The 27,098-nt window shown below is 51.6% G+C and overlaps 1 protein-coding gene across 2 annotated transcripts in view; it reads right to left on the minus strand.

Annotated features, from left to right (window-relative positions):
• Positions 1-1,271: 1,271 nt before the first annotated feature.
• Positions 1,272-27,098, minus strand: part of MIB1 (MIB E3 ubiquitin protein ligase 1) — a 74,190-nt gene continuing 48,363 nt past the window's right edge. For both annotated transcript variants that reach the window (XM_078593754.1, XM_078593753.1), the window contains exons 13-21: positions 17,055-17,187; positions 16,481-16,567; positions 15,738-15,866; positions 12,310-12,491; positions 11,529-11,724; positions 10,490-10,568; positions 9,424-9,552; positions 8,405-8,508; positions 1,272-6,199 (exon numbers count right to left, since the gene is read on the minus strand). In XM_078593754.1, the coding sequence (XP_078449880.1) occupies positions 6,059-6,199; positions 8,405-8,508; positions 9,424-9,552; positions 10,490-10,568; positions 11,529-11,724; positions 12,310-12,491; positions 15,738-15,866; positions 16,481-16,567; positions 17,055-17,187 (1,180 nt within the window). In that variant the 3' untranslated portion in view covers positions 1,272-6,058. The remainder of the gene's footprint in view (positions 6,200-8,404; positions 8,509-9,423; positions 9,553-10,489; positions 10,569-11,528; positions 11,725-12,309; positions 12,492-15,737; positions 15,867-16,480; positions 16,568-17,054; positions 17,188-27,098) is intronic.

The following is a 27,098-nucleotide window of genomic DNA, read 5'->3' on the forward strand; positions in this document are numbered from 1 at the left end:
CGGACCTCGACAGGACCCACGGTGGGTTTGCAGGTGGTGAGGGTGACCAGGGCAGGGAAACGGGGAAGAGAAACCACACAGAGCCCCAGGGGCATCCGGGGCAATCGGAACAGCACCGCGGAGTCTGCGTATTTGGCATGGCTTTCGTGTCAACACGTTTCGTTTTCGCTCGTAAGTTGGCACATTGACATCTCTGCAATGTTCCTCTCACTGCCGCCACTTGCCAGCGGTCTTGGTCTGTGGTCGTCCTCGTAAAACAGCTGGGAAGCTCACTCGGCCTCACCAGCTCATTATGTTTGCACTTCCTCTACTTTTCACGACCATCGTGTTCTTTGTATATTGATTGTAACGTTCTTACCTGCCCCTACTGGACATCTGTGAAGAGGCGCTTTCTAGCTCATCGGATTCCTCCAGGATAAATAATCATATTCTGAAAAGTCGGAGTCTTGAGACTTCCCGACATTTGAATTTTGACGATGAGAAGACTTAATTCGCTCTTTATTCACCCCCTCCCTCCAGATCACCGATGTGGCCACACCAAGTCGTCCGGCTCGCTATTCGCATGGCCCATAGGATGAGACCGGGACGAACCCGCAAGAATCCACCCCCCCCACCCCCACATTGGTACCGTCCGTGGCACCACCTCGCCGTGGAAGTTTAGGGCCGGCCCGGGCCTTGATCACCACACCCAGGTCACGTGTGATTGCTTGTTGTGGACGTCACCACAATAAACCGCTGGTCATGTGTATTAGTGGCTGTTCGTGACATTGATGATGATGATGATGTTGACGGTATTGGAATAGTTTTGTGAGGGGACTAATTCTTACTGCAGGAAAACTTGAACAACAATCATGTTATAGGCAATGACAACACCACAATACACTCTTCGGTTCTTAAGGAAGAATCGAGAATATTGTGAATAAACAGGCAGCAGTGCATTACATTAATTCCACTCTTTACAACCATTACAGTTCATTGTGTCTGTTGGTTAGAGTTCACGTTAAAAGCTTGCCAGTTAGTATTTAATGTTGACAAATAAATAACGTGTGGGTGTAGCTAATCCGTGGAACTAAATGTAACTGTGGAACAAACAAGTAGCACCAGACTTTGCATTCGCACTGAAATTCATGGTCCTACGATGTACATAGGCTCATGGCAATTTAACTTTACTTTTAAAGCACTTTTGAACGCCAACACACGGGGAGATGAAGGTGACGACAGGTGCAGTGAACATTCCTCTTCATCCCAAGCGAAGACACGGGGGCGGCATCTCAATGATAACGTATTTTATTACATTATAGAGAATACGTGATCCGTTAGGGGTTCGCACAAGCATTGAAGACGCGACCGAGTCTGAACATAATCAAACGTCTCGCATCATCACACCGGTTCCTAAAAGCCATCCGATAACGTACGCCTAGGACGTTTACTCAAGAATGGGTTCACACTGGATCTTTGACAAACGTTAAATGAACTTCACGTTGCCTTCATGCGAAACTTGTTCGCTCAGTAACAGTGGCACGTACATGCTATGGTCACATGGTATGCCACGTGGTTTGTACAATTTGCTTCAAAAACCCTTGGCTTCACCCTCCGATTACCCCGATCACGATTAGCCACTGGTTCACTTAACGTTCCAAACTTCACCCAAGTGAATAAGAGCGGTACGCAACTTATCAGTGGCCCATAATTGCCCATTACATTAAGTTACTTGCGTTTAGTGATCAAGTGCGGACCCACCCTAAGGCTACAGCGCTCACCCTGCATTGCCACGAGCCCCTGGTGGCAGCAGTTGTACTCTGTTGTTGTTGGGGTAGCAATGCTCCTCCAACTCTTTTGCTCGTCTTGAGTTTCAGCAGAAGGGTAGGCTATGATGTCCATCCCATTATATAAATGAAAGCCGTACTGACACTGGATTCAAGAGGCCGATATGGACTAAGCTGCAAACTACAACGCTCCATAGATTGTGGCGTCGTGTATAAAGCTGTGAATATATGAGTCCGGGCTGCGGGTGTTCATAGTCTCAAAACAATTGTACTCATCCATTCAAACACCCAATAGCAGTGTAAAGGGGCTAGGACAATGTTTCCAGAGTTTTAAGCTCTCGCGACCCACCACTTTGCGTGTAAAGCCAATGCTGTTCAAATACAAATTGGGTACATTTCACGCTGCACGTGACTGATGGTTGATAAACACGTCTCACGGGAAATTGACAGCAACGATTCCAATCAAAATAGAGACGTACACACAATCTCTCAATATATACCAAAGTATAATCATTTGTGTTAGGATTTGCGTGTGCGTGTATGCCTGCGTCCCACCACAATACAGAGCACGCGACAGCACATGGAACGCACTAGAAAGAGAACTTTCATGGGGTGGTCACATGGACTGGAGCTTTGGAAATACTGGGCTCGGGCAAGGAGCCAACCCACCCCACCTTAGCAGTCAGTTGAATCTGGCCACCGGGCAACCAAGCATTTGCCGCATTCGGTTGATCCAGTATTTTGGCCATCACATCCTTAGCGCAACGTAAATACTTCAATAGCTAGCAATGAAGTTGAGATTTAGGATGCACCAAGTATGTGGCCAGTCTAACTGCAGCACCAGCTGATCAGACAGATGCCCGGTAGCCCAGTTTGTGTTTTTGAAGCGGAATCTTTGTGATGGGCACTTACTCCGCGCACAATGCAAAAGGCCTCACACGAACAGACCTTAGGGGAACCGTTTTCACATTTCATCATCATTAGCATCATCAGCATGGTTACAAATGCATTACAGCAGTCGAAACAACCTTTACACAATCAATAACTGAACTGTTTAAATGTAACACAGGCCTTAAGGGGGAGAGATAACACTTAAATTAACGCGTCACACAAGCTTAACTACGCGAATGCACGAACGCTTTAAACATAACGTTTAGCTATACAACGTGCTACATGAGGCTTAAAAAATAAATGGTGTGCATGTCTCTGTGCACACAACGTCGGAGAGTTTTCTTACGGGGCGCGTTGCATTCACGTGGTTTTTTTTTTGCCCTCTTGCCCTTTGACCTCCCGTCCCAATCTGTCTTCATCAGGCAACAACCCTCTCGTAGCAAAGATGGGCTCGGTTGATGGTAACCAGAAACTGTATGAAAGTAAAATCTGTGACAGTTCGAAGTTATCCGAAGATGAACCGAGAAGATGCGTAAGGTATCGCCGCGTGACCGAGTAATAACGCACGCTGGCAACATATCTTGCCAGGAGAGAGATCTTTCGAGGCAAGCAATGAAGCTCCCGCAGAAAGAGTAGATTGGTATTCGATAATGCCGCTACAAGCAGCCGTCTGTTGCGATTACGGAGTACGTGCAGATGAACCCCATTTGCGATCGCTTGATTTTGGGAATAAACGTTCAAGGGCAAGACATTTTGTAGCAAACGGAAACTGTTGGTATGTTTAGAACTGATGTTTCAAATGAACAGTTTGCAAATGTTGGACAATGTTGAACAAGAAGCATGATTGTTAAAGAGTATAGTAACAAGTCGTGCAGCAGCAATGAAAACGCAAGTCCGCAGTTGTTCTCAGCAGATATCGTGGGAAGAGATAGACTTGGTCCGGTGGGGTTATCTGGAAAGCAGTGGCTTGGTGACCATGACGGTGGATGCGAAAGGGGACGGGGCTTCGAAGAAATGGAGCTTCAACTCGAACGTCCCCAAAGCCTATTGCCGGGGTGCAGTTTGAAAATGCCAACAAGCTTCAAGAACCCGTCTTTGTCCTGATAAGCGTGTTTTTGGCTCTTGAGCAAACGTGTGAAATTGTGGGAAGCCACAAAATGAGTCGCACCAAAGAGCAACGTGGGCGCGGAGGGATGAAAAGTGAAGGTCCTTCTGGGTGTTGCGAAACGGGGGATGGTAGAAGATGCACTGTGCTGTGAGATGCGGCAATGGTATGGCGTCTTTAGCCGTGCACCATCACGAGTTGGTCAAATGCATAGGTACAAAACCAGGCAGTGGCTTTTATCCAGAAGGTTTCCGCTCAGTATGTATGCACGTGGATTAACTTGCTGGTTCTATTGTTAAAATACATGTTTACTTTCTCAAGCCCGTTGATCCGAGTTGGAATATTTATTTCCACGCGGAACAAACACGGCCATCAAAGTCTGCAGTAACTTCAGCGCTGGCATGGACTTTGGTGGACCAACACTGTCATCGAGACGCACAGAGAAGACACTCACCCAGGACAGAGCCCAACGTGCCACATTTCACCAACGTGTTCATCCACCGGCGGCTCCCATCGTTTTGCCGCAAGCGGAGTTTGCATCACGCTACAAGTTCTGCTACTGACAGTTGCGAAGGTATCTGCTGGCCAGATATCGGAACGAGGCTGCGATGTATAAGCAGCAAGTTTCCTGCTGTCTCCGTTACCTAACGGGCATCTTTACTGCTCTTGCGTCCAACCCAGGCAGCAGCTTTCACTTGAGCTCCCCAAACAACTCTACAAGAATCCGCACCACCTACTCAGGACATTGCGAAAGGCGACAATGCACAACGTTTATTGTGGCTCCAGTAAATTACAGGGCAACTCCTATCATTCAAGCCCAAGGTATGAAATAATAAATGTAGGAATCCCGTTTGGGTTACATGGGTTGTGTTGTTGCCTTGGTGGGGTCTGGGACAATTTTTTGTTGTTGTTGTTTTGCTGCCTTGCCCAAGCTTGCATTTAGTGTTGACAAATAAGGCAATTTGTACTTACATACTTTATTTATAGCAACTGGCTTACCTTTACTCTATCTTGTTTGTGTTGTGTGTTGGTGTCACTTGTTGACCTGCCTCGACTGGACAACTACGAAAAAGAGCTTCATAGCTTTTCGAATTCATCCAGTCGAGATAGGGCTTCTGATTCTGGTCGTGAACCCAACGCGAATATGACTTGAAACAGAAGCACATACAGACTCCTGTTATGGAGAGATTTATTTGTGCGGTGATCAGTGCTTGGGACGAGGCTCTCAGGTTTGTGACACACAAACTCCGCTTCACCCGGAAACACCATCTACTCCGTTCCGCCCCCCACCCCGCCATTTCTATTGCATCTGACATCCTCACCTACTCTGGACTCTGCGGGACCCTCAGAAGTGGACACCGTGCCTGTACGCCACCCAACGCTAACATTGCCCCGCTTGCTGGACCAAGAACACCCGTTGAGAACACTCTTGTCACAATCTGGCCCGAGAATAAAGTCCTGACGATAAAAAAAGCACGCCCACGATAGGTCACGAATGGCAAATAGCCAATCTGCACGAAGCGCTGCTACAGTGACCACTAGCCGAGCCATAACACCGACACTGTCAAGCACCGACTGCGACGCAAACGCCAACACGGGGGACGCTTCATTGAACGAATGTCATCCGACTGCATCGTAGATGTGCCTGGTGCTTTGCCTAGCTTGATTGCAGGCGGGGGGGGGGGGGGTAATGCGGCACTTGGTGTACATTTGTAACAGGTGATCCCAGCAGGGCTGAATACCATGGGATTGACGCCCCCCCCCCCCCATCGCCACTCCCACAGCCTCGATGGGGACGCAGGAGAGCAAAACGGCTGCCTACGCGGCTCGCTACACGCCTCGCTACGCGGCTTGCTACGCGCCTGTGTGCCAACGAGCGGGCGGGAGCCACCAGCCACCCCCTACTGGGAATTTGCACGACGCTCTATTCTCTCTTCGGGAGGAATCAACGAGGTCCTCGTTTGACGTGAACCGCCGCCCTAGGCAGCGAGTGAGCGCGTAAGGCACAGCTCACGCGTGGCATCGCCGCACGGCTGGCACCACCGCCCAAGCACAGAGCGCCCACTCGGGCCTGTCCGGCCTGTCCGGCCATAAGGTCAGCAATCGCGCACGTGCTTCTGAAGGAGGGGGTGGTGGGCGCGGGGTGGTGGGGGGGGGATTTTTCAAAGAGTAAAGTGTTGCGTGCGCTTGGTGTAGACGTACGGGTTTGTATCGACAGACGGGCTAGCGAGCAAACGGACGGACGAGCGTACGTACGGACGAGCGGGCAAGCGTACGGGCGAGCGGGCGAGCGTCCTCAGTAGAGCAGCACCCGGCGCTCGATGCTCTTGCGGCAGATGGGACACTCGCTCATGCGGTCCCCACAGAGCTGGCACGTGCCGTGCCCGCACAGGAAGATCATGTTCTTCAGGCGGTCCAGGCACACGGGACACATAGTCTGCGTGTCCGAGGGCGGGTGGGGATGGAACGGAGGGTGGGGGGGGTAGATTGCAAAGAGGAAAAGGGAAGAACACAACGCATTTTGATTGCTGTATATAGTGTATGTATGCCCGCACGCACGTACAGCCCTTTTGTCAAACTACAATTGAACGAGGGCCTACCCAAAACTCTGAGTTATTTGACCGTTCGCCATCACGTTGGTCAGTTCCCATTGGTGAAAGCGGAGAGCATAGACGTTGGAGCAAAGTACAATACAACACTGGAGTTTTACACACTGCCCTCTGCTGCCCGCAACGTAGTCCCACGACCATCTATGACAACCTGGTGGTCACCCATCCAAGAACTAACCAGGCTCAACCCAGCTTAGGCACTGTGTGTGTATAAAACATCAAAATACAAACATGCATCCAGATGATGTACAGTGTAGGCTTTGTAACTTTTAAATTATGATGCAAACCAAAAAAGATAAGCAGCCCTAATATTGTGGATTTGTACTGAATCTGTGCTTAACGCCATCCAATATGAGTTTGAAGGTCCGTAAAAAAAAAGTTCAAGTGAAGCTAACGGTCATTAGCGTTAATTTATAGTGACATCACTGCATCGACAACACAACAAACACAAGCGAGTGAGAGTTCAGTGCTGTCAATAGTGCCATGATGATGCATACCCTTCAGTGCGCCGTAATGATGCGCATCACACTTCACTATCGGACCCAGCGGCGTCAAGTTGCGTTGCCATTAGGGGCTTCCTCTGTTGAACGTGGGCCAAACTGATGAACGAGCCGCTCAAATCTTCGAGAAGCAAAGCGGAGCTAACGCGACTGTCAACATCCAACGCAGATCTGCCCTGACGGCCACCCTTCCTCTTTCGTACTGGTAATTAAAACATTTTCGAAGACGAACGCCTTTTGGAAAGCTGCTACATGAATCCACGCGAACGCGTGACTTCCCAACTTTTCACGTTAACAGCAGCTCAATACTCATGTTAGACAGAACGGAGCGTAGCCTGCTTATGCGAGTACGTACGTATGCATCTCCAAGATAAAATACTACATCTCTCTCTACCAGGTGAATCTACAGTGACGGTTTCTGATATGGATGTAATTCATGGCCGGGAGGCTAAAGTACAGGCCTGGTAGAGAAAGTTTGGGCTTTGCGGCGGCGAGTGCACAAAAGCAATGAGAGCGACCCCCCGCCATCACGCACAGACTGATGTGCGTGATGGAAGATGTGAGCTGGAATGGTGGGTGTGAGAGGGTGAGTGGGGAGAGCTGACACATTAGAGAGGAGCATGAAGTGTGCAAATGTAACAGAGACAGATTGTACAATAACCTTGGCTATGGAGATCACAAAAAAAGAAGACTTGACAAAACCGAGCCGAAAGTAATTCAAGTCGATGACAAAAAAAAATCGATAACCTGAATGCGCACATCTTCACTTCAACACTAATCTTATCGGGGGGAGGTCGCAGTGACAGTGGTTAGCGCACTGCGCTCCACCCAGAAACCCGGGTTCGATTCCCACCCACGGCGAACATCAGTGGTGACAAAGTCTGAGATTGTTCACAGTCACATGACACTGTTTCTCTACTCTGCCCAGTGTAGCCAATATGTGCGCACCAACATGTGCGTGTGCACAAGGCACTTGCTTCTTTGGGGACCTCCAGTTGTTAGCCTCCCTCTCTTTGTCTCTCTCCGTGTGTGTCTCTGTGTGTGTGTCTCTGTGTGTGTGTCTCTGTGTGTGTGTCTCTGTGTGTGTGTCTCTGTGTGTGTGTCTCTGTGTGTGTGTCTCTGTGTGTGTGTCTCTGTGTGTGTGTCTCTGTGTGTGTGTCTCTGTGTATGTGTCTCTGTGTGTGTGTCTCTGTGTGTGTGTCTCTGTGTGTGTGTCTCTGTGTGTGTCTCTGTGTGTGTCTCTCTCTCACTGCGTCCATCTGTCCAACTGTATTCCTATATACATCTTTATATATATATTCTTCCGTCTTGTTTTTTCTTCTCTGCATGTCTCTGTCCACGTCTCTCGCCGTCTCTTTTTCTCTTTCATCCTCGTCTCTCTTCAGATCTCTGTGGCCACTCTTCCAATCCGCACAGTCGCTTTGTGTTGAGATTACAGTGTTTGCCGCAGCCGTAACAGACTGGCGTGTGCTCAGCACGGGTGCAGGACCGGTGCAGGATTGGTGCAGGAGGGGTGCAGGTAAGTCCACGTACCTGCTCCTTGATGTCCTGCAGCTGCTGCTGCAGCTTGTGGATGTCGGCGTTCATGTTCGTGTTGTCCTTGTCCTTCTGCAGCGGCTGCATGTTTCCCATGCCACCTGCGTTGCCGCACACACGCGAGTACAACGGCACGATTACCCACAAAGCAAAGCCATTACCAAGCTCTTTTGTTTTACAGCGGTTCCCTCAAATGCAGCGTGCCGATGGTTTCCGCCTGGGCGCCAATGAAGGCACCAAAAAAGCTGCCCCAGTAAAGTTGGTTCTTGCTTTTTCCCCGTTCTGAGAATTAACAATTTCAGTTTAATAGAGAGGTGTTCTCCTATGGATGAAGGAACTTCAGAGGGGTCATTCTTTGAGTGCTTCTTTTTGGGCCATTCTCTGCCACAAGGTGGCACTGTTGCCCTCTTTGTTTCAGGATGCAACCCCTTTGGTATCCCATGTCCTGTCTATCCCCACTGGAATCTCAAAGAATGAGTTCAATTCATTCTTTAAATGTATGTGCCCGAGTGGGTTGCGTACATGTGTGTGTGTGCGGGTGCTCGTACCTATATGTGTGTGTACATGAAGCATGTGTGCGTACGTGAGTGGAGCAGTGGTTCTTGCATTGCGCTCTGAAAACTTTGTCTGGGTTCCATTCTCAGTCACAGTGGCCAGTGATATCTGAACTAGTTCAGGGTCTCCCCGCGGTGGACTCAAGTCTCAAACGAGCGCCTTCTGCGGTGCGTAAACATCAGCGCAGGCCAGACGAAGAGGGCAGCCAGGCACGTTATTGGCCGCACCGCAGTACAAACAGGCAACGCTGGGCAAACATTGGCACGTGGTTGGACCAACGTTGGCTCAACGTTCCAAGAACGTTTACCGTGGCCCCCCACCCCGCCTTGCGCGCCGTGCTGGCCTCAACAGGTGCCCTCGAACGACACTCGTGCCAACCAGTCAACAGAGGCGTACGCGGGCGGGGGAATCTGGGCGAGCGCGTGCGTGTGTGCCCGGGTGAGGTGGCGGGAGGGTTTTACTGTAGGGGTCGTCCTCATCCTCTTCCTCCTCCTCGTCGCTCGCCTTGCTGCCGCAGCACACGCTGAACGGCACGCGGACGTCCACCGTGGAGCGGCATTGCACGCACTTCTTCATGAGGCTTGCGCAGTCTGCGCGCGGCACGGACGCGGCAGGGCACAGGCGGCGGGTGTCCGGGGTTAGGGTGCGAGTCGGCGTGTGGGTTACAGAGAACGTCAGAGTGAGAAGGCGTGGGTTCCGCAATGTCAGAATCTTTGTTGAGGCAGGAGGAATCCGATGAACTACAAAGCTCTTTATCACAGACGCCCAGTATTGGCGGGGTGTGGGTAAAGGTGTGGGGTCACTGAAAATATCAGCAATACGGTGTGAGTCCAGGTGTGGGTTAACGTGTGGGTGAGGGCATGGTGTGGGTCGTAGAGAAAGGCAGGGAGATGGTGTGGGTTTCACGCGAGTCAAGAGGGTGGTTAAGGTGCAGGTCACGATACGGATCGGGAAGAAAGGGAGTAGGTTTGGATCAGGGATAGGGTGTGGGTGAAAATGTGGTTCTAAACGTGGGTCAGCGGAGAGTGAATGCGGTTTACAATACAAAACAAATGAATTTGGAATAGTGGAGGGGATATCACGGTCCAAACACTGCCTCTCAAAGGTATCCCAGCCTGCGTGGTCACACTGAGTTTGGAAAACCAGGGAAAACCTTTTAAGGCTACACACACAGTGTTATTGACAAACACTCGGAGTTTATTAAATCGGACGATTCATCGTTGTATCGCCGGATCGTGGCCACCCTACTCAGGCCTCCTTGATCCAAGTCAATAGAGTGCGAACCGCTGATTATGCACGCAGGCAAAGATGACCCACACAATCTCGTCGGCTCTTGGGGGTAACTTTACGTTGTGCTAGGGAGCAACTATCGAAAGTGCAGCGGGCACACGAGCGGGCGGTGCGGCCGGATCCACGTCGCGACCATCGTGAGCAACCGGCGTTACCCCCCGCCCCCCCCCACTCCGCTCGGCGGCGAGCGCTGGCCGCTGGCTGCGTTCACGGGAGCGGCCGAGAGGAGATACTCACTGTCGCAGGCGCACATGTGACCGCACGGCTGGAAGAGAACGGCGGCCCGCTTGTCCGAGCACACGACGCACTCCTCGATCTAAACGCACGCACGCGCACGGACGGGATGATTCTATTATAAGCCACGATCGTGAATCAAATTGCTACGGATGCAGGATCCGAAGCCTCGCGAGGCACTGCCCTCTATTGGGTGCGACGCGGCGTTTTATGCGGCAGGCGGCGAAACAACCCACACATTTGTTGTTTCCACTGGAGATCAAAATCCCTAGGTGTACCGTACATCACCATCGTCAATACCATACACATCCCTGGCACCTCGTGGTGAAAACATGAGGCCTCACTCGGCTCTGTCCAACACAAGTGCCGTGGCTGACAGACAAACATTTTCCACATGGATCTTCGTATTGTCATTCGGATGGTATCGGGTGACTCTTGCAGAATGAGACTCATCCTGGTCTCTTGTGTGTTCTCACCTGGCTAAGCGAAACGACACTGAAACTTGACTTGTGAATTTTGCAACTTGAACGCAATGAACAAAACTGAACCAATGACGGAACTGAAAATAAGAAAGCAATCGTGGCACACTGGAGAGGGCACCACAGGGATGCCTCGACTCCGTCTCATCCTATAATCACAAATTAATTAAGCCGTTCATGAATTAATTAGAAAACTAAACTATGCACGAATGTACTAATTCATGAATTGCTTAATTAACTGATTAACATGCGATGGAGGATAAGACTGAGTCGAGAAATTAATGTGGTTCCCTCTGTTTTGGGCCACGGTGTTTTCTTTTCAGCCAAGTCATTGGGACCTCCCCCCCCTCACCGCCTGCTGGTGCCGTGTCAAGTTTCAAGGTGTTTTTTTGTTGAACCAAGCAAAGAGAGAACTCCTTGAACAGACTCGGGGACAAATCTAATTTTGCACGAGTGACCTGGGTGACCGATCCTCTGGTGGTGGCGGTGCACTGCTCCCTTGGACCGGACCGACCCACCGACCCGCCGACCCGCCAACCCACCGACCCACCGACCCACCCCACCTTGGTGCGCGACTGCACGGGCTCCTTGCACACGAGGCACTTCTTGACGCGCGGCGAGCAGAGCGAGCACGTGGCGATGTGGCCGCACGGCCCGAAGAGTGTGTCGCGCTTGAGGTCGGAGCACACCATGCACTCCTCGTGCGACTCCCCGCCGCTCTCCCCCCCGCCCGAGGGGCTGCGGCACGACGCCTGCGGGCTGCGCCGGCGGAGTTGTCGGTTACGAGTCACAGCGACGACGCGATAAATGTACAGAAAAGGTAAAAGGCGCAGGCCCTGAAATCGCTTGCTCGCGCCCGCCGGTTCAGCGGAAGGGCCTTCCGCTAGAGGTGGCTCTCAAGAGCACCGATGCAGGAATTTTGCATTATCTTACACGCCGGCTGGACGTTTTGGAGGAGGTGGGGGAGTACCCAAGCTTTTCTCCAACACACGTGAGACCTGCCGATGGATTGACTCGCTGTCCACCAAGCAGTCCGTTTAAAAGCAGGGGAGGAATTTAAGACACAAGCCCCCCCCCCCCCATTTGTTTCAACTGCCGCGCCGGAAGATCGAATCCAGTGCAATAATCATCACAGCACGGCAACATGCCGATACAAACACAGCAGCATGTCGTATATCCAACCGTCACGTATCCGCCCCAGCCCAACTAATCGCGCCAGCCCAGTGGAGTATGAGTTTCAACCACAGAAGTTTACACATCTGATCTTATCACACGATATGACCGTGACTCAAACCTGCCCTGTAGTCGCGAGCCGTGGGTAACGTGGACCGGCCAACTGCTCACCTGTTCTTCTCACGGTGACACTTGGACAGCGCCTTGCAGAGGTTGGGGTCGGGGCAAAGGTCGAGGGGCGACTGCCCCTTCTTGTTTCGCAGGGACAGGTCAGCGCCGTTTGCGGACAGGAAGCAAGCGATGGAGGCAGAGTTCTTCTTCTCCGCACCCTGGTTCCCGAGTCCCATCAGCAGCTGTAGCGGTGGGGGGGTGGGACACACACGTGGCGGGGGACTTACAGCGCGTCCTCAACATAGGTAAGGGGCGCAGCCCTGCAATTGCTTGCTCATGCCACCGCTTTCGGATGGGCCTCCACTAGATTAGCGTGGTTGGCTACGTACGGCGCGAAAGAAGTTCAACATACATCCAATGGTGGATATAAATATATAAAGGGCTCAATTTAAAGGCATAAATTACTTTATTTATAAATGTAATTGGTGCGGGGGAAGGACGACAAACTAAACACAAAAAGCAGCTCTAAAGAAATTAGCTTGTCAATCTAGGATGAAGGCCTTCCCGCAGCATGCCAGCGATTGGGGGTTTGCGCGACACTGCAGGTTGGCGAAAACGAGGCCAGGACTCGCTCAGTGATCATTCTCCACTGACGATCGCCACGGTCGGGACTGGATCTCATGCCACGGGGGTTCACAGCGCAGTGCGCGACCTCGCTGCGCCGCCACCACCACGACACTCCACAAGAAAAAGTTTATAAAAAAAAAACAGAAGCCTGGCAGCAGACTGTAAAGCAGGCTTGAACAAAGGACGGTACGCTATGCACGGCTTTGTTCCTGCCAATCGTGCCTCAAATGGATACCCAAGAAAACCCATTACGTAACTACTCAGCAGCTTCCTCACGCGAAACCCACACTCTCCTGGCAACGTCGCGGTCCATTTCGATCAACGCGCCGTGCCGTTTGCTCCGTGCGAGCTCGGCCACGGTCCGTAGAGGGCAGCATCGTGACGCCACAGAGACAAACATGCGGAGGTGTCACCGGAGCTTGTGGTGTGAACTCTATTTTGCTTACCAGGACTCTACAGGAAATCGTTAATTTAGGGCACCCCGCAGATGGCAAAGCCTTGGATATAAAATAAACTAATTCGGCGACATGTAGAGAGGCCAGGGGGAGAGGGCAGCAGCTGTCGTGGACCCGCAGGAATCTTGTCTTGAAGACTCCACGCAAAGGGTCAAGTTCATATTTTGCACGGGAGCGCCGTGTTTGGCCACATCGCATCACGCAAGCGCCCAAAGATCGATTCCGCGCTGGAAGCTGCAGTGGCCACTAGAAATCTGCGGATTTGCTGCAATTCCTAGACCCAAGGGCCACTCCTTTTTTGTGGGAGACATATTTTAATACAAATCGAAATATTTGCCAAAATAAATATGACAGCTTGCATCCCTTCTATGAAATCAACAGTAGTTGATGACACTGGACCACCCACCATAGCAATGTGGAAATTCAATCACTGGCCCAAGGCTGGCAGAGGAGATACAGTTGTGCAGTGAGACACTGCTTAGCGAGTAGAAAACAACAGCCATGATTGCAAGGCAGGCACTCTGCAGATATGTGCTGCCAGCAACTAGAAAATGCACAGGAGGATAGGTGGGGGGAAGGGAGGCGACGGAGGGGAGGGAGGGAGGGAGGGAGGGAGGGGAAAAGGGGAGGGAGGGAGCCGCGGACGGGGAGGGGACGGGGAGAGGGTGCAGGGTCAGGGGCCAAAAGCACGTTCGGCTTCATCGATCGCCCACCGGACGTAAACTGGATGTGACAAGCGGGGGAAGTCACCCGCCAAGCCGACACCACCGCGACGGACCCCCTCGACCTCCAGTCGCCACCGCGCACGGCTGAGCCCATAAACGGTTCCGGGAGCACGGTGCCAGACCGTGTCACGGCACGTGAGTCACCGATACCGCGCCGCGTGCATGCCGAGTGACCGCCGCACGCGCAGGCGATGGTTCTCGTCCTTGAACGGATTCAGCGCAGCTCGCTCGCTCTCTCGCTCCTCATCCCTCCCGGCGAAGCCTCACACTTGTTGCCTGATACTCGCGTTAACTCCCTGGGTGGTTTTTAACTCTCCATCGGATTTTTGTCGCCGCGCGTAAGGGAGGTGTTTGTGTGTGCACGTTGGCGCAGCGGGAGCTGTCAACAGTGCGCGACAACTCTGTCAGTACAGCTTTACCCGTTGCCTCCACCCCTCTCTCTCCCTCCCTCCCTCCCTCCCCCCCTCGCTCGCTCACGTTAAACCCGAGGTGTACACGGCAGGTGCCGCCACGATCTGTTCTCCGTGCCCGCGATGAAACACGAGCCTTCGAGATTAAGCTACATGCAGCTTCAAGCAACACCTCACCACCACACGGTCATGTAGCATTACTATTGTTATTTATTAACTAAATCTAACTTCGTCAGAAACTACTGCTGCTTAAAACGTTCAATATTTTTTTTTGGGGGGGGGGGGGGGTGGGGGTGCCGCATAAGATTATGCGACAGATGCTTCTTCAATTGTAATCTTGCTGGTGAGAGCGAGGCCTTTGGAAGAGGGAAACAACTGTGAGAAATGCACGCATGAACGTTTCTGGCAGTACACGTTCACTCGTCGTGGTGGCGGGGTGGGGCCGGCGGTGGGGGGGGGGGAATCTAAAACCTGGTGAAATGTAAAAAGAATAAGAATTTTGAGTGCCTATGCACTCCCAGAGAGCACTCTCACTGCCAGCGTGAAGGTTAACGAGTCACACATCTGCGGGGAAGGGAATCCTCAGGATGGCACAGATGAGAGGCGAGTGAATAATAGTTCCAACTGTGAGCAAAGCCGCTGAGCGGACGAAAAGCAACACATGCCGACACACACACATGCTCACGCGCTCACACGCTCACACGCTCACACTCACACGCTCACACTCACACGCTCACACGCACACACGCGCTCACACGCACACACTCACACGCTCACGCACACACGCACACACGCTCACGCACACACGCTCACACGCTCACGCGCGCACGACAGATTAAGGCCGAGTCGTAATGACCAAGGCACTGCCAGCGATTGTGGCGCAGCAACATACACGAGAATTGCTTAAAGGAACTGCAAGGACTGACGATGATGACAATTGGCGTGAAAGAGGTAAATAGGCAGCGTCAGCGACGTTAACAGTGGCGTAAGCTACGTGCAAATAAAAAATGAGCGGAGTCCGTGAGATCATAATAATAATGTGGGGGCAGACTGGGATATCTGGATAACACTGTCGTGTGGAAGTAGCTGACACTCAAACCCTCCGCACAGATGCATTTAAGAAGCCACAAATGTCACTCGCCCTCTTCTGGTCACCTCGCACCTCAGGTCCGGACGAGATTCAAATTGAGAAAAGCGGGGAATAAAACGGTGCTGGAGCAGTGTGGCGACATCGTCGTCAGCAGCAGTGATGACGGCGGGGTGACACTGACCTTGCCCACTTCTTGCATGTCCTGCAGCTGACGCAGCTGCGACAGGGTGTGGTGGCGCAGGGCCTCGTGCAGCGGTGTGTCCCCATCCTTGTCCTGCGCATTCAGCTTGGCCCCAGCACGCACCAGCAGCTGAGCAAAGACACAGATGCCGCGCGTAGCTTTCAACACACCGTTCGGGTTGGGCGAGTGTCGTTTGCGAGCGCCTATTAAGGCTCACACGAGGAGGGTGGGTGGCCAACACAACGCCCGGCCGCATTTGTCTCCCTCGTGGTGCTGTTTAAACAACACACCAGGTTCTCTTTTATGGGCGAGTTAACCGAAGCGAGGCACAGGACCAGTTCAAGTATTTGCTACTGTTATGGATCGTTATCGGGGAATCGAACTCTGGTCACCGGGTTCATACGTAGTGCACTACACCGCCGCTCCCCACTACCACAGCTGAACACACGCACACACACACAAACGCATGTGATCACATGGAAAAACTAGGAACACATGCACACACGTGCACAAGAATTCACACGAGAACACCGAGCAACTGACGACACGCGGACTCCTGTTCCAGCGGTGTAATGGCCCGATTCTGAAGTGGGGGTCCCCTGACCAACAGAATTTCCCCGCTCCCCGTAGCCCAGCAACTAGCAGAGCTGGTGACACCTCAGTCACCGCACAATCGCCGTGGTGATGCCACCGTCACTTGGTGGCCGACGGCGGTCGTTCGTCGTCGTTGTTTTTCGACTCACCCGCACCACCTGCGTGTGCTCTCGCTCCACCGCCAGGTGCAGCGCCGTCTGCTGGTTCTGGTTCTGGATGTCCAGGTTGGCGCTGCCCTGAAAGCACAACAGCACTCGGCGTCAAGCGCAAAAAACAACGGGGTCGCGTGCTGCGTGGCGCAATCCTGCAGAGGTTAAGCGCGCGGCGGTCAGCTGGGCTCAGCCGGCCAGAGAGACGACCCGTCATCAAGTAAAATCTGGTTTATGCGGCAACCTCCCCGCTCCATCTCCGTGCGGCCCATCCTTTCGGGGTGGGGGGTCCATGTATTGAACACATCTCGGTCATTGCTATCACTGCAATAGCCCCCTCTGCGTCAACAGAAGTGAATAGGCGCGCTGAAATTTGAAACGCGGAGTCTCTACCAGGTAAAAACTATCACCCTCTAGTATCCGATTAGTGCGGCTAAGACGAGTATCGTTTGGCAGCTGTTTCCGAAGCGCTAGGTCACGTGTAGCTGCGGGTCATATTCGGTGAAGTCGGGGGAGGGGAGGTGGGGGAGGTGGAAGGTGGGGTGTGTGGGGGGGGGGGGCGGCCCTCTCTCACCTGGTGGATGAGCAGCTCGGCCACCTCCACGTGGTTGTTGAGCGAGGCGAGGTGCAGCGCCGTGTAGCCGTCGTCCTTCTTCTCGTCCACGATCCACGGCCGCGGCAGCTTCGAGAGCAGCACCCGCACCGCGCTGCGTGGACACACACGCATACACGCACACACACACGTTACTTCTATTACATTGTCGGGGTTGTTTTTTTTACCCTTCTATCTGGCAACAAAACTGACACCTTTTTTACAAGAGCCTAGTCTCACATGGGTTGGACCAGATGAAGCCAAAAGGCGTACAACTCAAAGACAATGCACCATCAGAGTATGAGAGCTCGGGGTAAGCATTTACATCTGGTCCAACCCATCTGGTCCAACCCATGTGAGAAAAGGTGTCAGTTTTGTTGCCAGATAGAATGGTAAAAAAACAATTATCATTGTCGGGGTTGTTTGGCCCCACGTCGTCACGCCAGCCAGTGCAGGTCGGTGGAGAAGGGGGAAGGCACACAGGATGGACTCCGTTCCACTGCTTGTTCATTCTAGCATTTACAACAGTGAAACGTGACGTGTTTTAAAATAGTAAAATGGACAGGTGTGCACACGAATTTCTGGCGGGACGTGTCCACACACCTCGTCATTGGTTTAAAAAATATATATAAAGTTTGAGAAAAATGTATCGCGGCGTCATTTTTCACGGGAAAGACTCGCTGTTTTGGCAGACCAGATCAAGGTAATTTATAGCCCTTTGCGCATCGCAATGGGCTACCCCCACCCAGCTTTCAGTGCACGGCGGCATTTGCGATGCGACAATAAAGCAGCGATGGGGAGCGACGCCGTCGGCAGAAGCGGCGGCTCCGCGTTTCTCACCGACGGCAGCTCGCCCCTCCATCCTGATGGATGCGTTTCCGGCGTCACTCTCAACGCGTCGCAGACGACACGGATCCCCTCCAACCCTGGGGGAGGACTCCACTCTTCACTCATTCATCCATGTGCCACCGTATTCAGAAAGGGGTAAGGGGGCCCATGGAGGCTAGCCATCCCCTAGCTTTCACATCCTAACTGCCCCACCGAGACCAACTGTCCCTCCTTTATTTATAAGCGGGCGAGAGTCCACTAAGACCGTTTCTGTTTTTTTTTCCTTACTTTCGCTGAGACAAGCTATCATTACGGGGTCCCCCCCCCCCAAAGATAAAAAAAAACTGCGCTCCAAGATGTTCCGGGTGTAATGTATACGCAAGCATTACTGCAATTCGTATTCGCCGTTTCTAAACATGCAAGGGCCCATCGAAACGCACATAACGAGAGAGACCAGGGGAGAAAAAATAAAACTTTTGCATTACACACAAGAGCATAAAAGGTCAATGACAACCGCGTACAAACCTCCAACAGTATGAGAGCATTAAGCATCTGTAACAATCGAATTTGGCAGAGCGAGCACCAGCACCGGGCTACGAAACGGACAACATGGATTCGAGTCCCGTCCCTTGACTGAAATCAGTGACAAGCGATACATGAACCGGTCATGGTTACTGTCCCCGGGCTATACCAATCCAAACCGACCAGGGTGGTGAAGTATGGTCACACGACCCCCCACCTACCCGTGACCAACACGGTACAAGGAGGCCTTCACCAACATTGGCGAGATCATAACAGGATGATAATATCGATGACGACAATTAACAAAACATTGAAGATGCGCATTAGAACGGATCTTACGCAAGCGAACCGCTTTGTTTCCACTTTCCAATGAGTCAGAAGACACCCCACCCCATTGTCCCCCAGCGAAACAGCCGAGCGGGCACTGCTGAGCCCTCGTTCGGAAGATGTCAATTCTGGCAAAATTCGAGGGCAGAGGCGACGGAACAGGAAAAATCCTGCAAAGAAAAGTAAAACGGCGTGCTCCCTCGTGCCCGGCGCGGCAGCACAGCGAGCCACGACCTGTAATTCGATCCCTGGTTTATTGGATTACGCTGCTGCTGCTGCTGCCGGAATGGAGGAGCGGTGTCGAGCCGCGTCCGGTGGAAAGGGGGGTGGGGGGGGAGATGAAGGGGAGCATGGTTATTTTATAATCATTACCGTCAGCAGCATCGCCATCAACAGCAGCAACGGCAGCATCACCAGCTTCATCAGCAGCAGCATCACCACCAGCATCATTATCATCACCACCAGCAGCAGCAGCAGCATCATCATCATCAGCACCAGCAGGATCAGCATCAGCAGTTGCTACCCTCTATACACTGACATGAGCGGGTAAGTGCAATTTTCAGTGTCGTTGAGCTCAAATCTCAGGGTCTAGTGATTCCGCGCGTAATAATGCCTTGGTTTATATTGAAACTGATTCTTATGCTCATGGCAAATCCATCGAATTGCCCTTCTGATTATGGTTCGTGTAAATGATGTGCAAATTAAATGCTAATGTTACATGTATGCTAATGCGGGTGACAAAACTTCACGAAAGAGAAACAGAAAATAATAAACAATACAAATCATTGATTCCACTCGAGGCATGGAGCCACATTCAGCGTATTAAAGTATTAAATAATATAACGTAACAAAAACCGACAGCCCTTTGTCAACCCATTGCTGGATGAAGCCCTTCACAGGCCGTGTCCGTCACAGGATGCTGCTGAAGATTGGCGACGGGTACAGTCACATTCGCAAATGTGATTTGCGAATTTGATCCCTGCCGCCCGTGTACCGATAGTTCTATTTTAATTGTATTGAGGGACTGTGTGTTGTTGTTGTCTTGGCCTGGTCTGGACTCTTTTTGTTGCCGTTTTACTGCGTTCCCCTTGCTTGCATTTTGGTGTTGAAAAATCGGCAGGAATTTATGTAAACTTGTTTCTTCGTGACTCGCTTAACTCTCCATTTCGCACTCCTATCGTTTCTTTTGTACCGCTTGTTGTTGTAACTTGCTGACCCGCCCCTACTGGACATCTGTGACAAAGAGCTTCATAGCTCATCGGATTCCTCCAGTCTAAATAAAGATTCTGATAGTTATTGTGTATATACTATATATATATACAGGTAGTCCCCGAGTTACGATGGTCTAACTTACGATATTTCGATCTTACGATGGCGATAGCGATTCGACAAAGTTGCCATCAACAACCTAACATCGTTCAAGTATGCAGACGATGGACAGAATCTTGGCGAGTACAGTACAATATGATACGTTACGATACGTTCAATGCGTGTATGATACGTAGCTTTAGCGATTTCATTTTAAGGTTACCACGATAAATTGCTCTGTTTTGCTAAATTATCACCATTCTTTAAGACTCCTGGGTAGGCTAGGCCATCTTCGACTTACGACATTTTCGACTTACGATGGGGTCGTCGTAACGCATCTCCATCGTAAGTAGAGGACTACCTGTACTACATTTCTCCATGTTGATCAGTGCGAACCGCTCAAGGGTGGAGCACAGGACCGGTTCAAACATCTCTTGCCACTGATGCTAGCCGTCTGGATTCAGAGCGCAGTTCGCCAACCACGCATGCCACCACCCCACCCCACTTACATCATGTTTTTTTTAAACATTGATGACTAACTCCACCCGCTATTCGGTGGCACTGTATAGCAAGCATAAGAATTTATATTGATCAATGATGATCGATTTATCGTTACACCTCGGTTACACCCGTACCAACGGCCCTCAGTGCGTGCAGCTCAGCTCACTGCGTGTCACCTCTGCTTGCTTTCCAATTGCGCAAGGGGCGACTACCGGCACGTGGCCAAAATATCGCGGTGGCAGCGGCGATGGTGGGCGGCGGTGCCGGCGGCAGTGATGGTAATGGTAGTGGCTGGCGGCGGTGGTGGCTGTGGCGGTTATAATAGGGATGGTGGCGGCGGTTACAGTGATGGTGGTGACGGCGTTGGTGGTGGTAGTAGCAGTGGTGGCGGCGGTGGCAGTGACGATGGTGGTGGTGGCGGTGGCCTTGGTGTTGTTGGTGGTTGTAACTCGGGGGTGGCGTGCATGTTTTTTACGATGGCATTACTTTTGGAGCGCACGGTTACATATTCACGGCACATTTCAGAAAGATGACATGCCACGGTAAACAACAAATGTTCGGGCGGATGACTTAGTTGCAGACGCAGGGCCATTTCGGGTCACCACAGTCATTACCTTTGCAGTTAATACAAATGCAATCTGCCTGGGTCCCCTCAATATATCTGTATCACCCTTCAGTTAATGTCAAGAGAAAATTCCGCACAGGACAAGAAACCTTTGCTGCATTTAATGCTGCAATGGCTTTGTTTGTTTTGAGGCCAAACACAAAGGCTTCCCAGAAGAGATGTCTATCACAAGAAGTCATTTTTGTGGATTGATTCATTTTTAAATTACTTATTAAATTAATGCACAATGCAGCAGCGTTTTTTTTACAAACACCAAAGCCCGACAGAAGGTTTAGCAGTGGGGTGGGCCAGAGGTATGGGCACTGCTCCGTTAACCTGGCGACCGGAGTTTGATTTTCCATCGCGGCTAACATCAGCGGCGAGCAATAATCAGATCTTTAACCAACTAGCAATGGCCATCATGGTGACGTATGGTCACGAAACCCGCCATGACTGGACACGGTGTCTGGAGGCCCAACTCCAGCAGTGGACTGATAGCAGCTAAATCTGTGCAGGATTAACGGCTTCATTATATTAGAAATTAGTTATAATATTTAAAGGGAATTGGACTGATCAGCATATACGACAGAACTTGAGCAATGAAGTTGGGTAATGCTCCTACAACTTACGCAGTTCTATGCTACTTAGTGGTGCAACTCGAGCGAAACAATACACCCGTCAATTAGTGTGCGTAGGGAATCGACGTTTTTTTTATTCGTATCTGTTGAATGAAAAGGGCTAGGATGATCCCTGCAGCCACGAGAGGCCGCTACATCCATCACGACAATGCGAAGAGGTTAACAGATTCCCGGATTCAAACCGTGACAGCTCACCGAGTCGTCGGGAGAGGGGGCCAAATGGCTACATCCATTCTGCGCACGTGCGTGGACTCCGCGCAATGCGAATGTGGCACGCACGCAATCACAACAAAATAAGAGCCGGTGGAAGAATCTAAACCCCGATACCCAGAAGCCACATTAACCACCTAGTCCCCTGCCACGTGTTTATCCTTTGTGCATTTCGCCAATCAATAGAGTAATTAATAAACCCGAGGACCTTTGTTTGCATAACCAATTCAATTACCAAATGTCTCACCCCCCCTTTGGCTGTAACGACGACACCCAACTGCACCGACGACGATGGTATGGTTATAATCGATGATGCCCCATGCAAGTTTCCCTCGATTCCTGTCAGCGTTAAATTCGTTTTCAGCGACCAAAATTTCACCGCAACCCTAGCGACCCCTCGCCACCGGCCCCAAAGGACGCTGGGAGCGGAGCGTGGGGGGAGCGTCGAGGTGGAGGGGCGGGGGTGGTGCACAGGAGGCGCGAGCGGGAGGAGGGCACGGAGAGCGGGACAATAGTGGAACGGCGGAGAGGGAGAGAGGGGGGCGCTTTCTTTAAAAACTCACGGAAAGCTGCGCGCAACGCTCAATCACTCCCGAGCCAGGCGAACCGATCGATCCGGCGTCGAAACGGAAGAGTCGCGGCAATTAACCTCATAAGTTTTAAAAGAGACCTGGGGGGGGGGGGAGATGGTGAGGACGGGAAAGATGATGGAGGGATTGCAACGGAAGGCAGGAATCAATCGGGGAAAAAACGGAAGGGAAAAAAAACGCACAAGAGAAACCACCGCCGTCATCGCGGCGGGAGGGGAACTCAACAGCGGCGGCCGCCACGTGACGTTTATGGGCTAGATCTGCAACGGGGGGTGAGTTAGAACGGGGTTAAGCCCAATAAATACGATGGAGGGTCTAATTAATCCCCCATGCTTGAGTGCACAGTGCTTGGGTTTAAAACCTATTTTATTCTTTCTGATAGCTGTAATCTACAGCCCTATTTAATGCAATCACCGTGTAAAAAGAAAAAGTGTTTTATACACACAATTACCGGTAAACAAAAAAGAAAACGTGCGTAAAAGACGAGATCCGCAGGAAAAAGCACCAAAAAAAAAATCCGCGTTTAGAATTGCCGGGCTCCGCGATGGGGTTTACGGGATCTCATTGCAGTCACAAAAGCAGACGCTTAACAAGATAGGCGGCTGAAAGTTGCAAGAAAAAAACCTGCACCGCCGTGAGATAATAAATATACCAACGCGAGCTTTACACAGAATGTGCGAAATTTTATAACCCAGTCGAGTCAAGGTCACCGCACCATCACTCAGTGTAGAGGGTGAAAGATAACAGTCACCGGTTATCGGCCAAAAATCCACCGGCACCCGAGTGGCTCGTGCGTGCGTGCGTGCGAGCGAGCGAGCGTCAAAAAAATATTTTTAAAAAACCAAAAGAAACAAACAAAATATGGCGCTGGCAGAGACACTGATATCATTCCAATAACCGCGTCCGGGAGCTTATTACACGCACACTTCATGTAAATTTATAACGTAATGTAATTTGCTGCACGGGGGGGTGTTGCTGTGGCGCGGAGACGATCCGTCAACAGGGGAGTTGAACATCCCGGCGGCGGCGGCGCGCGCCCGCCTCTTACTCCGCCGTGCCGCCACACGTCACCGAGAGGCTCAGCAGATGCAGGCCAGAGGGCATTTTAATATTTGCCCGTATCGGCTACGTCCCACCAACAAAAAACGATAAACTACGGCGTTAAAAAAAAAACACTCGCGCGCATACAGAGCGCGTCCGTGCTCACCCCCCTCCCCCCAACAAAGATGTAAACATAAAAAGAAAATTCACCCCCCAAAAGAAATGTCTATATTAAAACGAAACCTTCCACCGCACCCACCCACCACCCAACCCGGCCGCAGCTGGGAGCAGCGTAAAGTGGTCCCTAGGGTGCGCCTCACTTACCCTCATCCCCCCCCGGCCGACACTGCGGGAGACAGACCATAAATCACGGAGTGAGCGAGCGACACATTTTCCTGAAGTTACTGCCACATCATCACGTGCTCGCGGACGCCGGCCGCCCGCCCGCCCGCCGCCGCTGCCACAGCTCTCGCGTCGCCCGTCACATTTCCGCTCATGAATTATGCACGCAGCGGCCGAGTAAGCAAGTGCTTACACCCAAATTTTTTTGTTGTTTTATATATATTAATAATCTGTGCAACGCACGTATATATATATACACACACACAGAGGTGCACGCGCGACCACACGTACGTACGTACGCACGTACATAGATATACACGGACACACCGCGCATGGCGCGCTGGCGTATTCTATTATACACAACAAGCACACGTGTGTGCGGTTCTTCCAGGATGGATGGTCTCTCCTAATTAAATTTCTGGACATCGCGGCGGCCGGGAGTTGCTTTTCAATTTAGTTACATTGGTCCGTGAAAAGACATATTAAAAAACAAAATGAAAGTGAAAGTCACATGCACAAGCACAGACCAGGGCAGTGAGGCTCAAGAGAAATGCACTTTACCAAAATAACATAATGCTCCCAAAAGTGTACAGCGTCAGTAATTTATTCCTGGGCAAACAATAACTTACTTAAAAACAGATTTATTTGTTTTATATTTAGCTTGTTTTCACTACGACTATGCCACTGAAGGATTACGGTCCTACGCATTCTCCCTCTCTCGTCCTGTAATCCTGCTAATGGGCCAAAGGCTCTCTGAATCTCCCAACGCCTCATCAGGTCCCACGGCTCCGGCTCTTTTTACTGCTGCCCTGGGTGCTGACCCCTCGCTCACGCCCGGTCACCGGAACCCAGCGGAACCATACGGGCATCTAACGAGCGGCGCATCACCGGAGGCTGGGGGCTGGGGAGACGGCTAGGTTAAGCCAAAGCAGCCATCAATCCATCAATCTCTCCCACTCCCCTTTCTCCGATGCATTAACCCTCGAGTGGGCTCAGCAGCCGTGACTGTCGGTCTCTCCCTCTCTCCGCGGCGCAATGCGGATGCCGCCGCGCTGACCACGTCCCCCCGTGGTGTCGCAGCGGCAGCGGCACCGCCGATCGTGGGGGGCCCCGGGGCGTTACGCTGCCACCCCCCCCCAACCCCCGCCACCCCCCCCCCCCTGCACCTCCGTGGCAGGACAAGGTGGCATCAAGGACCACGTGCGTGCGCGTACGGGGTCTTGGGGAGGATGAAATAAGCCAGCTCCGATTAAACCGCAGTCCCATTATCATGCTGTTCTACTTTGCGACAATTTTTTTAGCGGGCGAGGTAACGACGGGATGATTCGGAGATCGAAATAGATTGGTACGCAAACGACAGAGGTATCGAATCGCGCGTGCGAGAATCTATTCTGCATATGTCATGCAAATTTAGATGCTAATGTTACACTTGAGTTAACGGCGCGGACGTAAGGAAGTATTCAGGGAGAAACAATACAAACGAGACGGAAGAAACGTGACGAAAAAAATAATAGATTCTGGAACCAAATGGTGACCACAAATCATGGCAAATCATCGACTTAGAGAAATGTGGGGGGCTGGGTGGTCAAATCTTTAGACGACTTTGTTCGAAATTACATTATTTTAAACAGTTGATCACAATTGGACTACTGTATTCAGAGCGAGAACAAACAAAACCCGCGAATAAAATAAGAACCGCTCGCTAAACAAAGCGGCAGGACGGGGTGCCAAACTCAGTGGCTCTCTTTTTATCGACATCTCACTCATCACTCAATTTAACGCCGGCCATAAAACGCCACCTGTGAAAGAGGCAGGCCTGGTTTAATCATGCCGGTCAGGTTGGTGGGACCGTGCGTTTGCGTGCGTCCGCTACTTGTGCGGGGCGAAGTGGGGAGGGGGACGACGGGGGACGGGGGACGGGCGAGGGGAAGAGATGGGGGCGGGCGGGTGGGGGGGGGTTTAGGGTTAAAATGGCCCAGCCCGTTGCCTCTCCGGCAGATTTCATCGTTCAAGGGCAACAGAAGCGGTGGGATTTTACCTGATGGGGATTTACCGGGGAGCAACGGCGCTCGGCCTTCATTTAAACGCCGCCGCCGCCGCCAACTCGTGAGCGGCGCTCCTTGGGGGCTGTGGCAGTGCCGCAATTCAGGTGGGTGCTGCTGCTGCTGCTAACGCCGCGAGATGATACGGTGCACTTGGCAAGTAGGGCAGAGCGTTCCGGTTCTCGGTGTAATGTGCCGCGCGTGTCCGTCTCTGCGTGTGCGCGTTTGTACGTTTCACAATAATGGATTTGTTTAAAAACATTCTTGACAATCCTTGAACCCTCTGCGGCACTGCCGATTTGATATTTTAACACGGAGTACAATTTGGGTGGACGATGGTTCGATCGACGCGACGTCGTGCAGCATTCGTTTGTTTATCGTCGAATGAAAGAAATGTAAAACCCCGCAATTTTATATTTTTTGTTGCACCGCCCCCCCCCCGCTCTTCTCGCTACCGGCCGGCCCCAGAGCGGATCGGTCGCTGATGCGGCACCAGAGAACGACAGAAGCGACAGCCACGGCAACGGTCACGAGCAAGCGAGGAGCGGAGGCGGCGGCCTCCTCGCATCGCGGCGAAACGTAAGGGAGCAAAATTCGGCTGTTTTATGATTGAGCGGCTCCGTGATTGACTGGCTTAGCTTTGCCTAGTTGCTGTCTCAGCACATTAAAGCTGCAAAGCGGCCGCGGTGGTGGCAGTGGCGACGTAAAACGTACTCAGACTCGTAATTAAAACCGATGAACTGTACCAGTAATTTAAATGCACTTTCGGAAATTACACGCTGCAGTATATGCGCACGTTTACAATATCCGCGCTCACGCTCGCACGCGCCAATTTATAAATTTAAAAATAAATGAAACAGAACGGTGGGTTTTTTTTTTCTTTTCTGAAGGACGTCCCAACCCAACTAGCCTTCTTAAGGAAAGGAAAAGCATTACTTCTTCTCCACTGCTTCTAATTCCAGCCACAGACAGGGTGGTTAAATGTACATCCAGGCTCTCAAACGGTATCCATATAGATGTTTATACATGGGATGCCTAACCACGTGCATTAATTCACACAAGACTGTCCGAGC

This window comes from Lampetra planeri, chromosome 4 (assembly GCF_965212315.1).
Source record: "Lampetra planeri chromosome 4, kcLamPlan1.2.h2, whole genome shotgun sequence".
Taxonomy (NCBI): domain Eukaryota; kingdom Metazoa; phylum Chordata; class Hyperoartia; order Petromyzontiformes; family Petromyzontidae; genus Lampetra; species Lampetra planeri.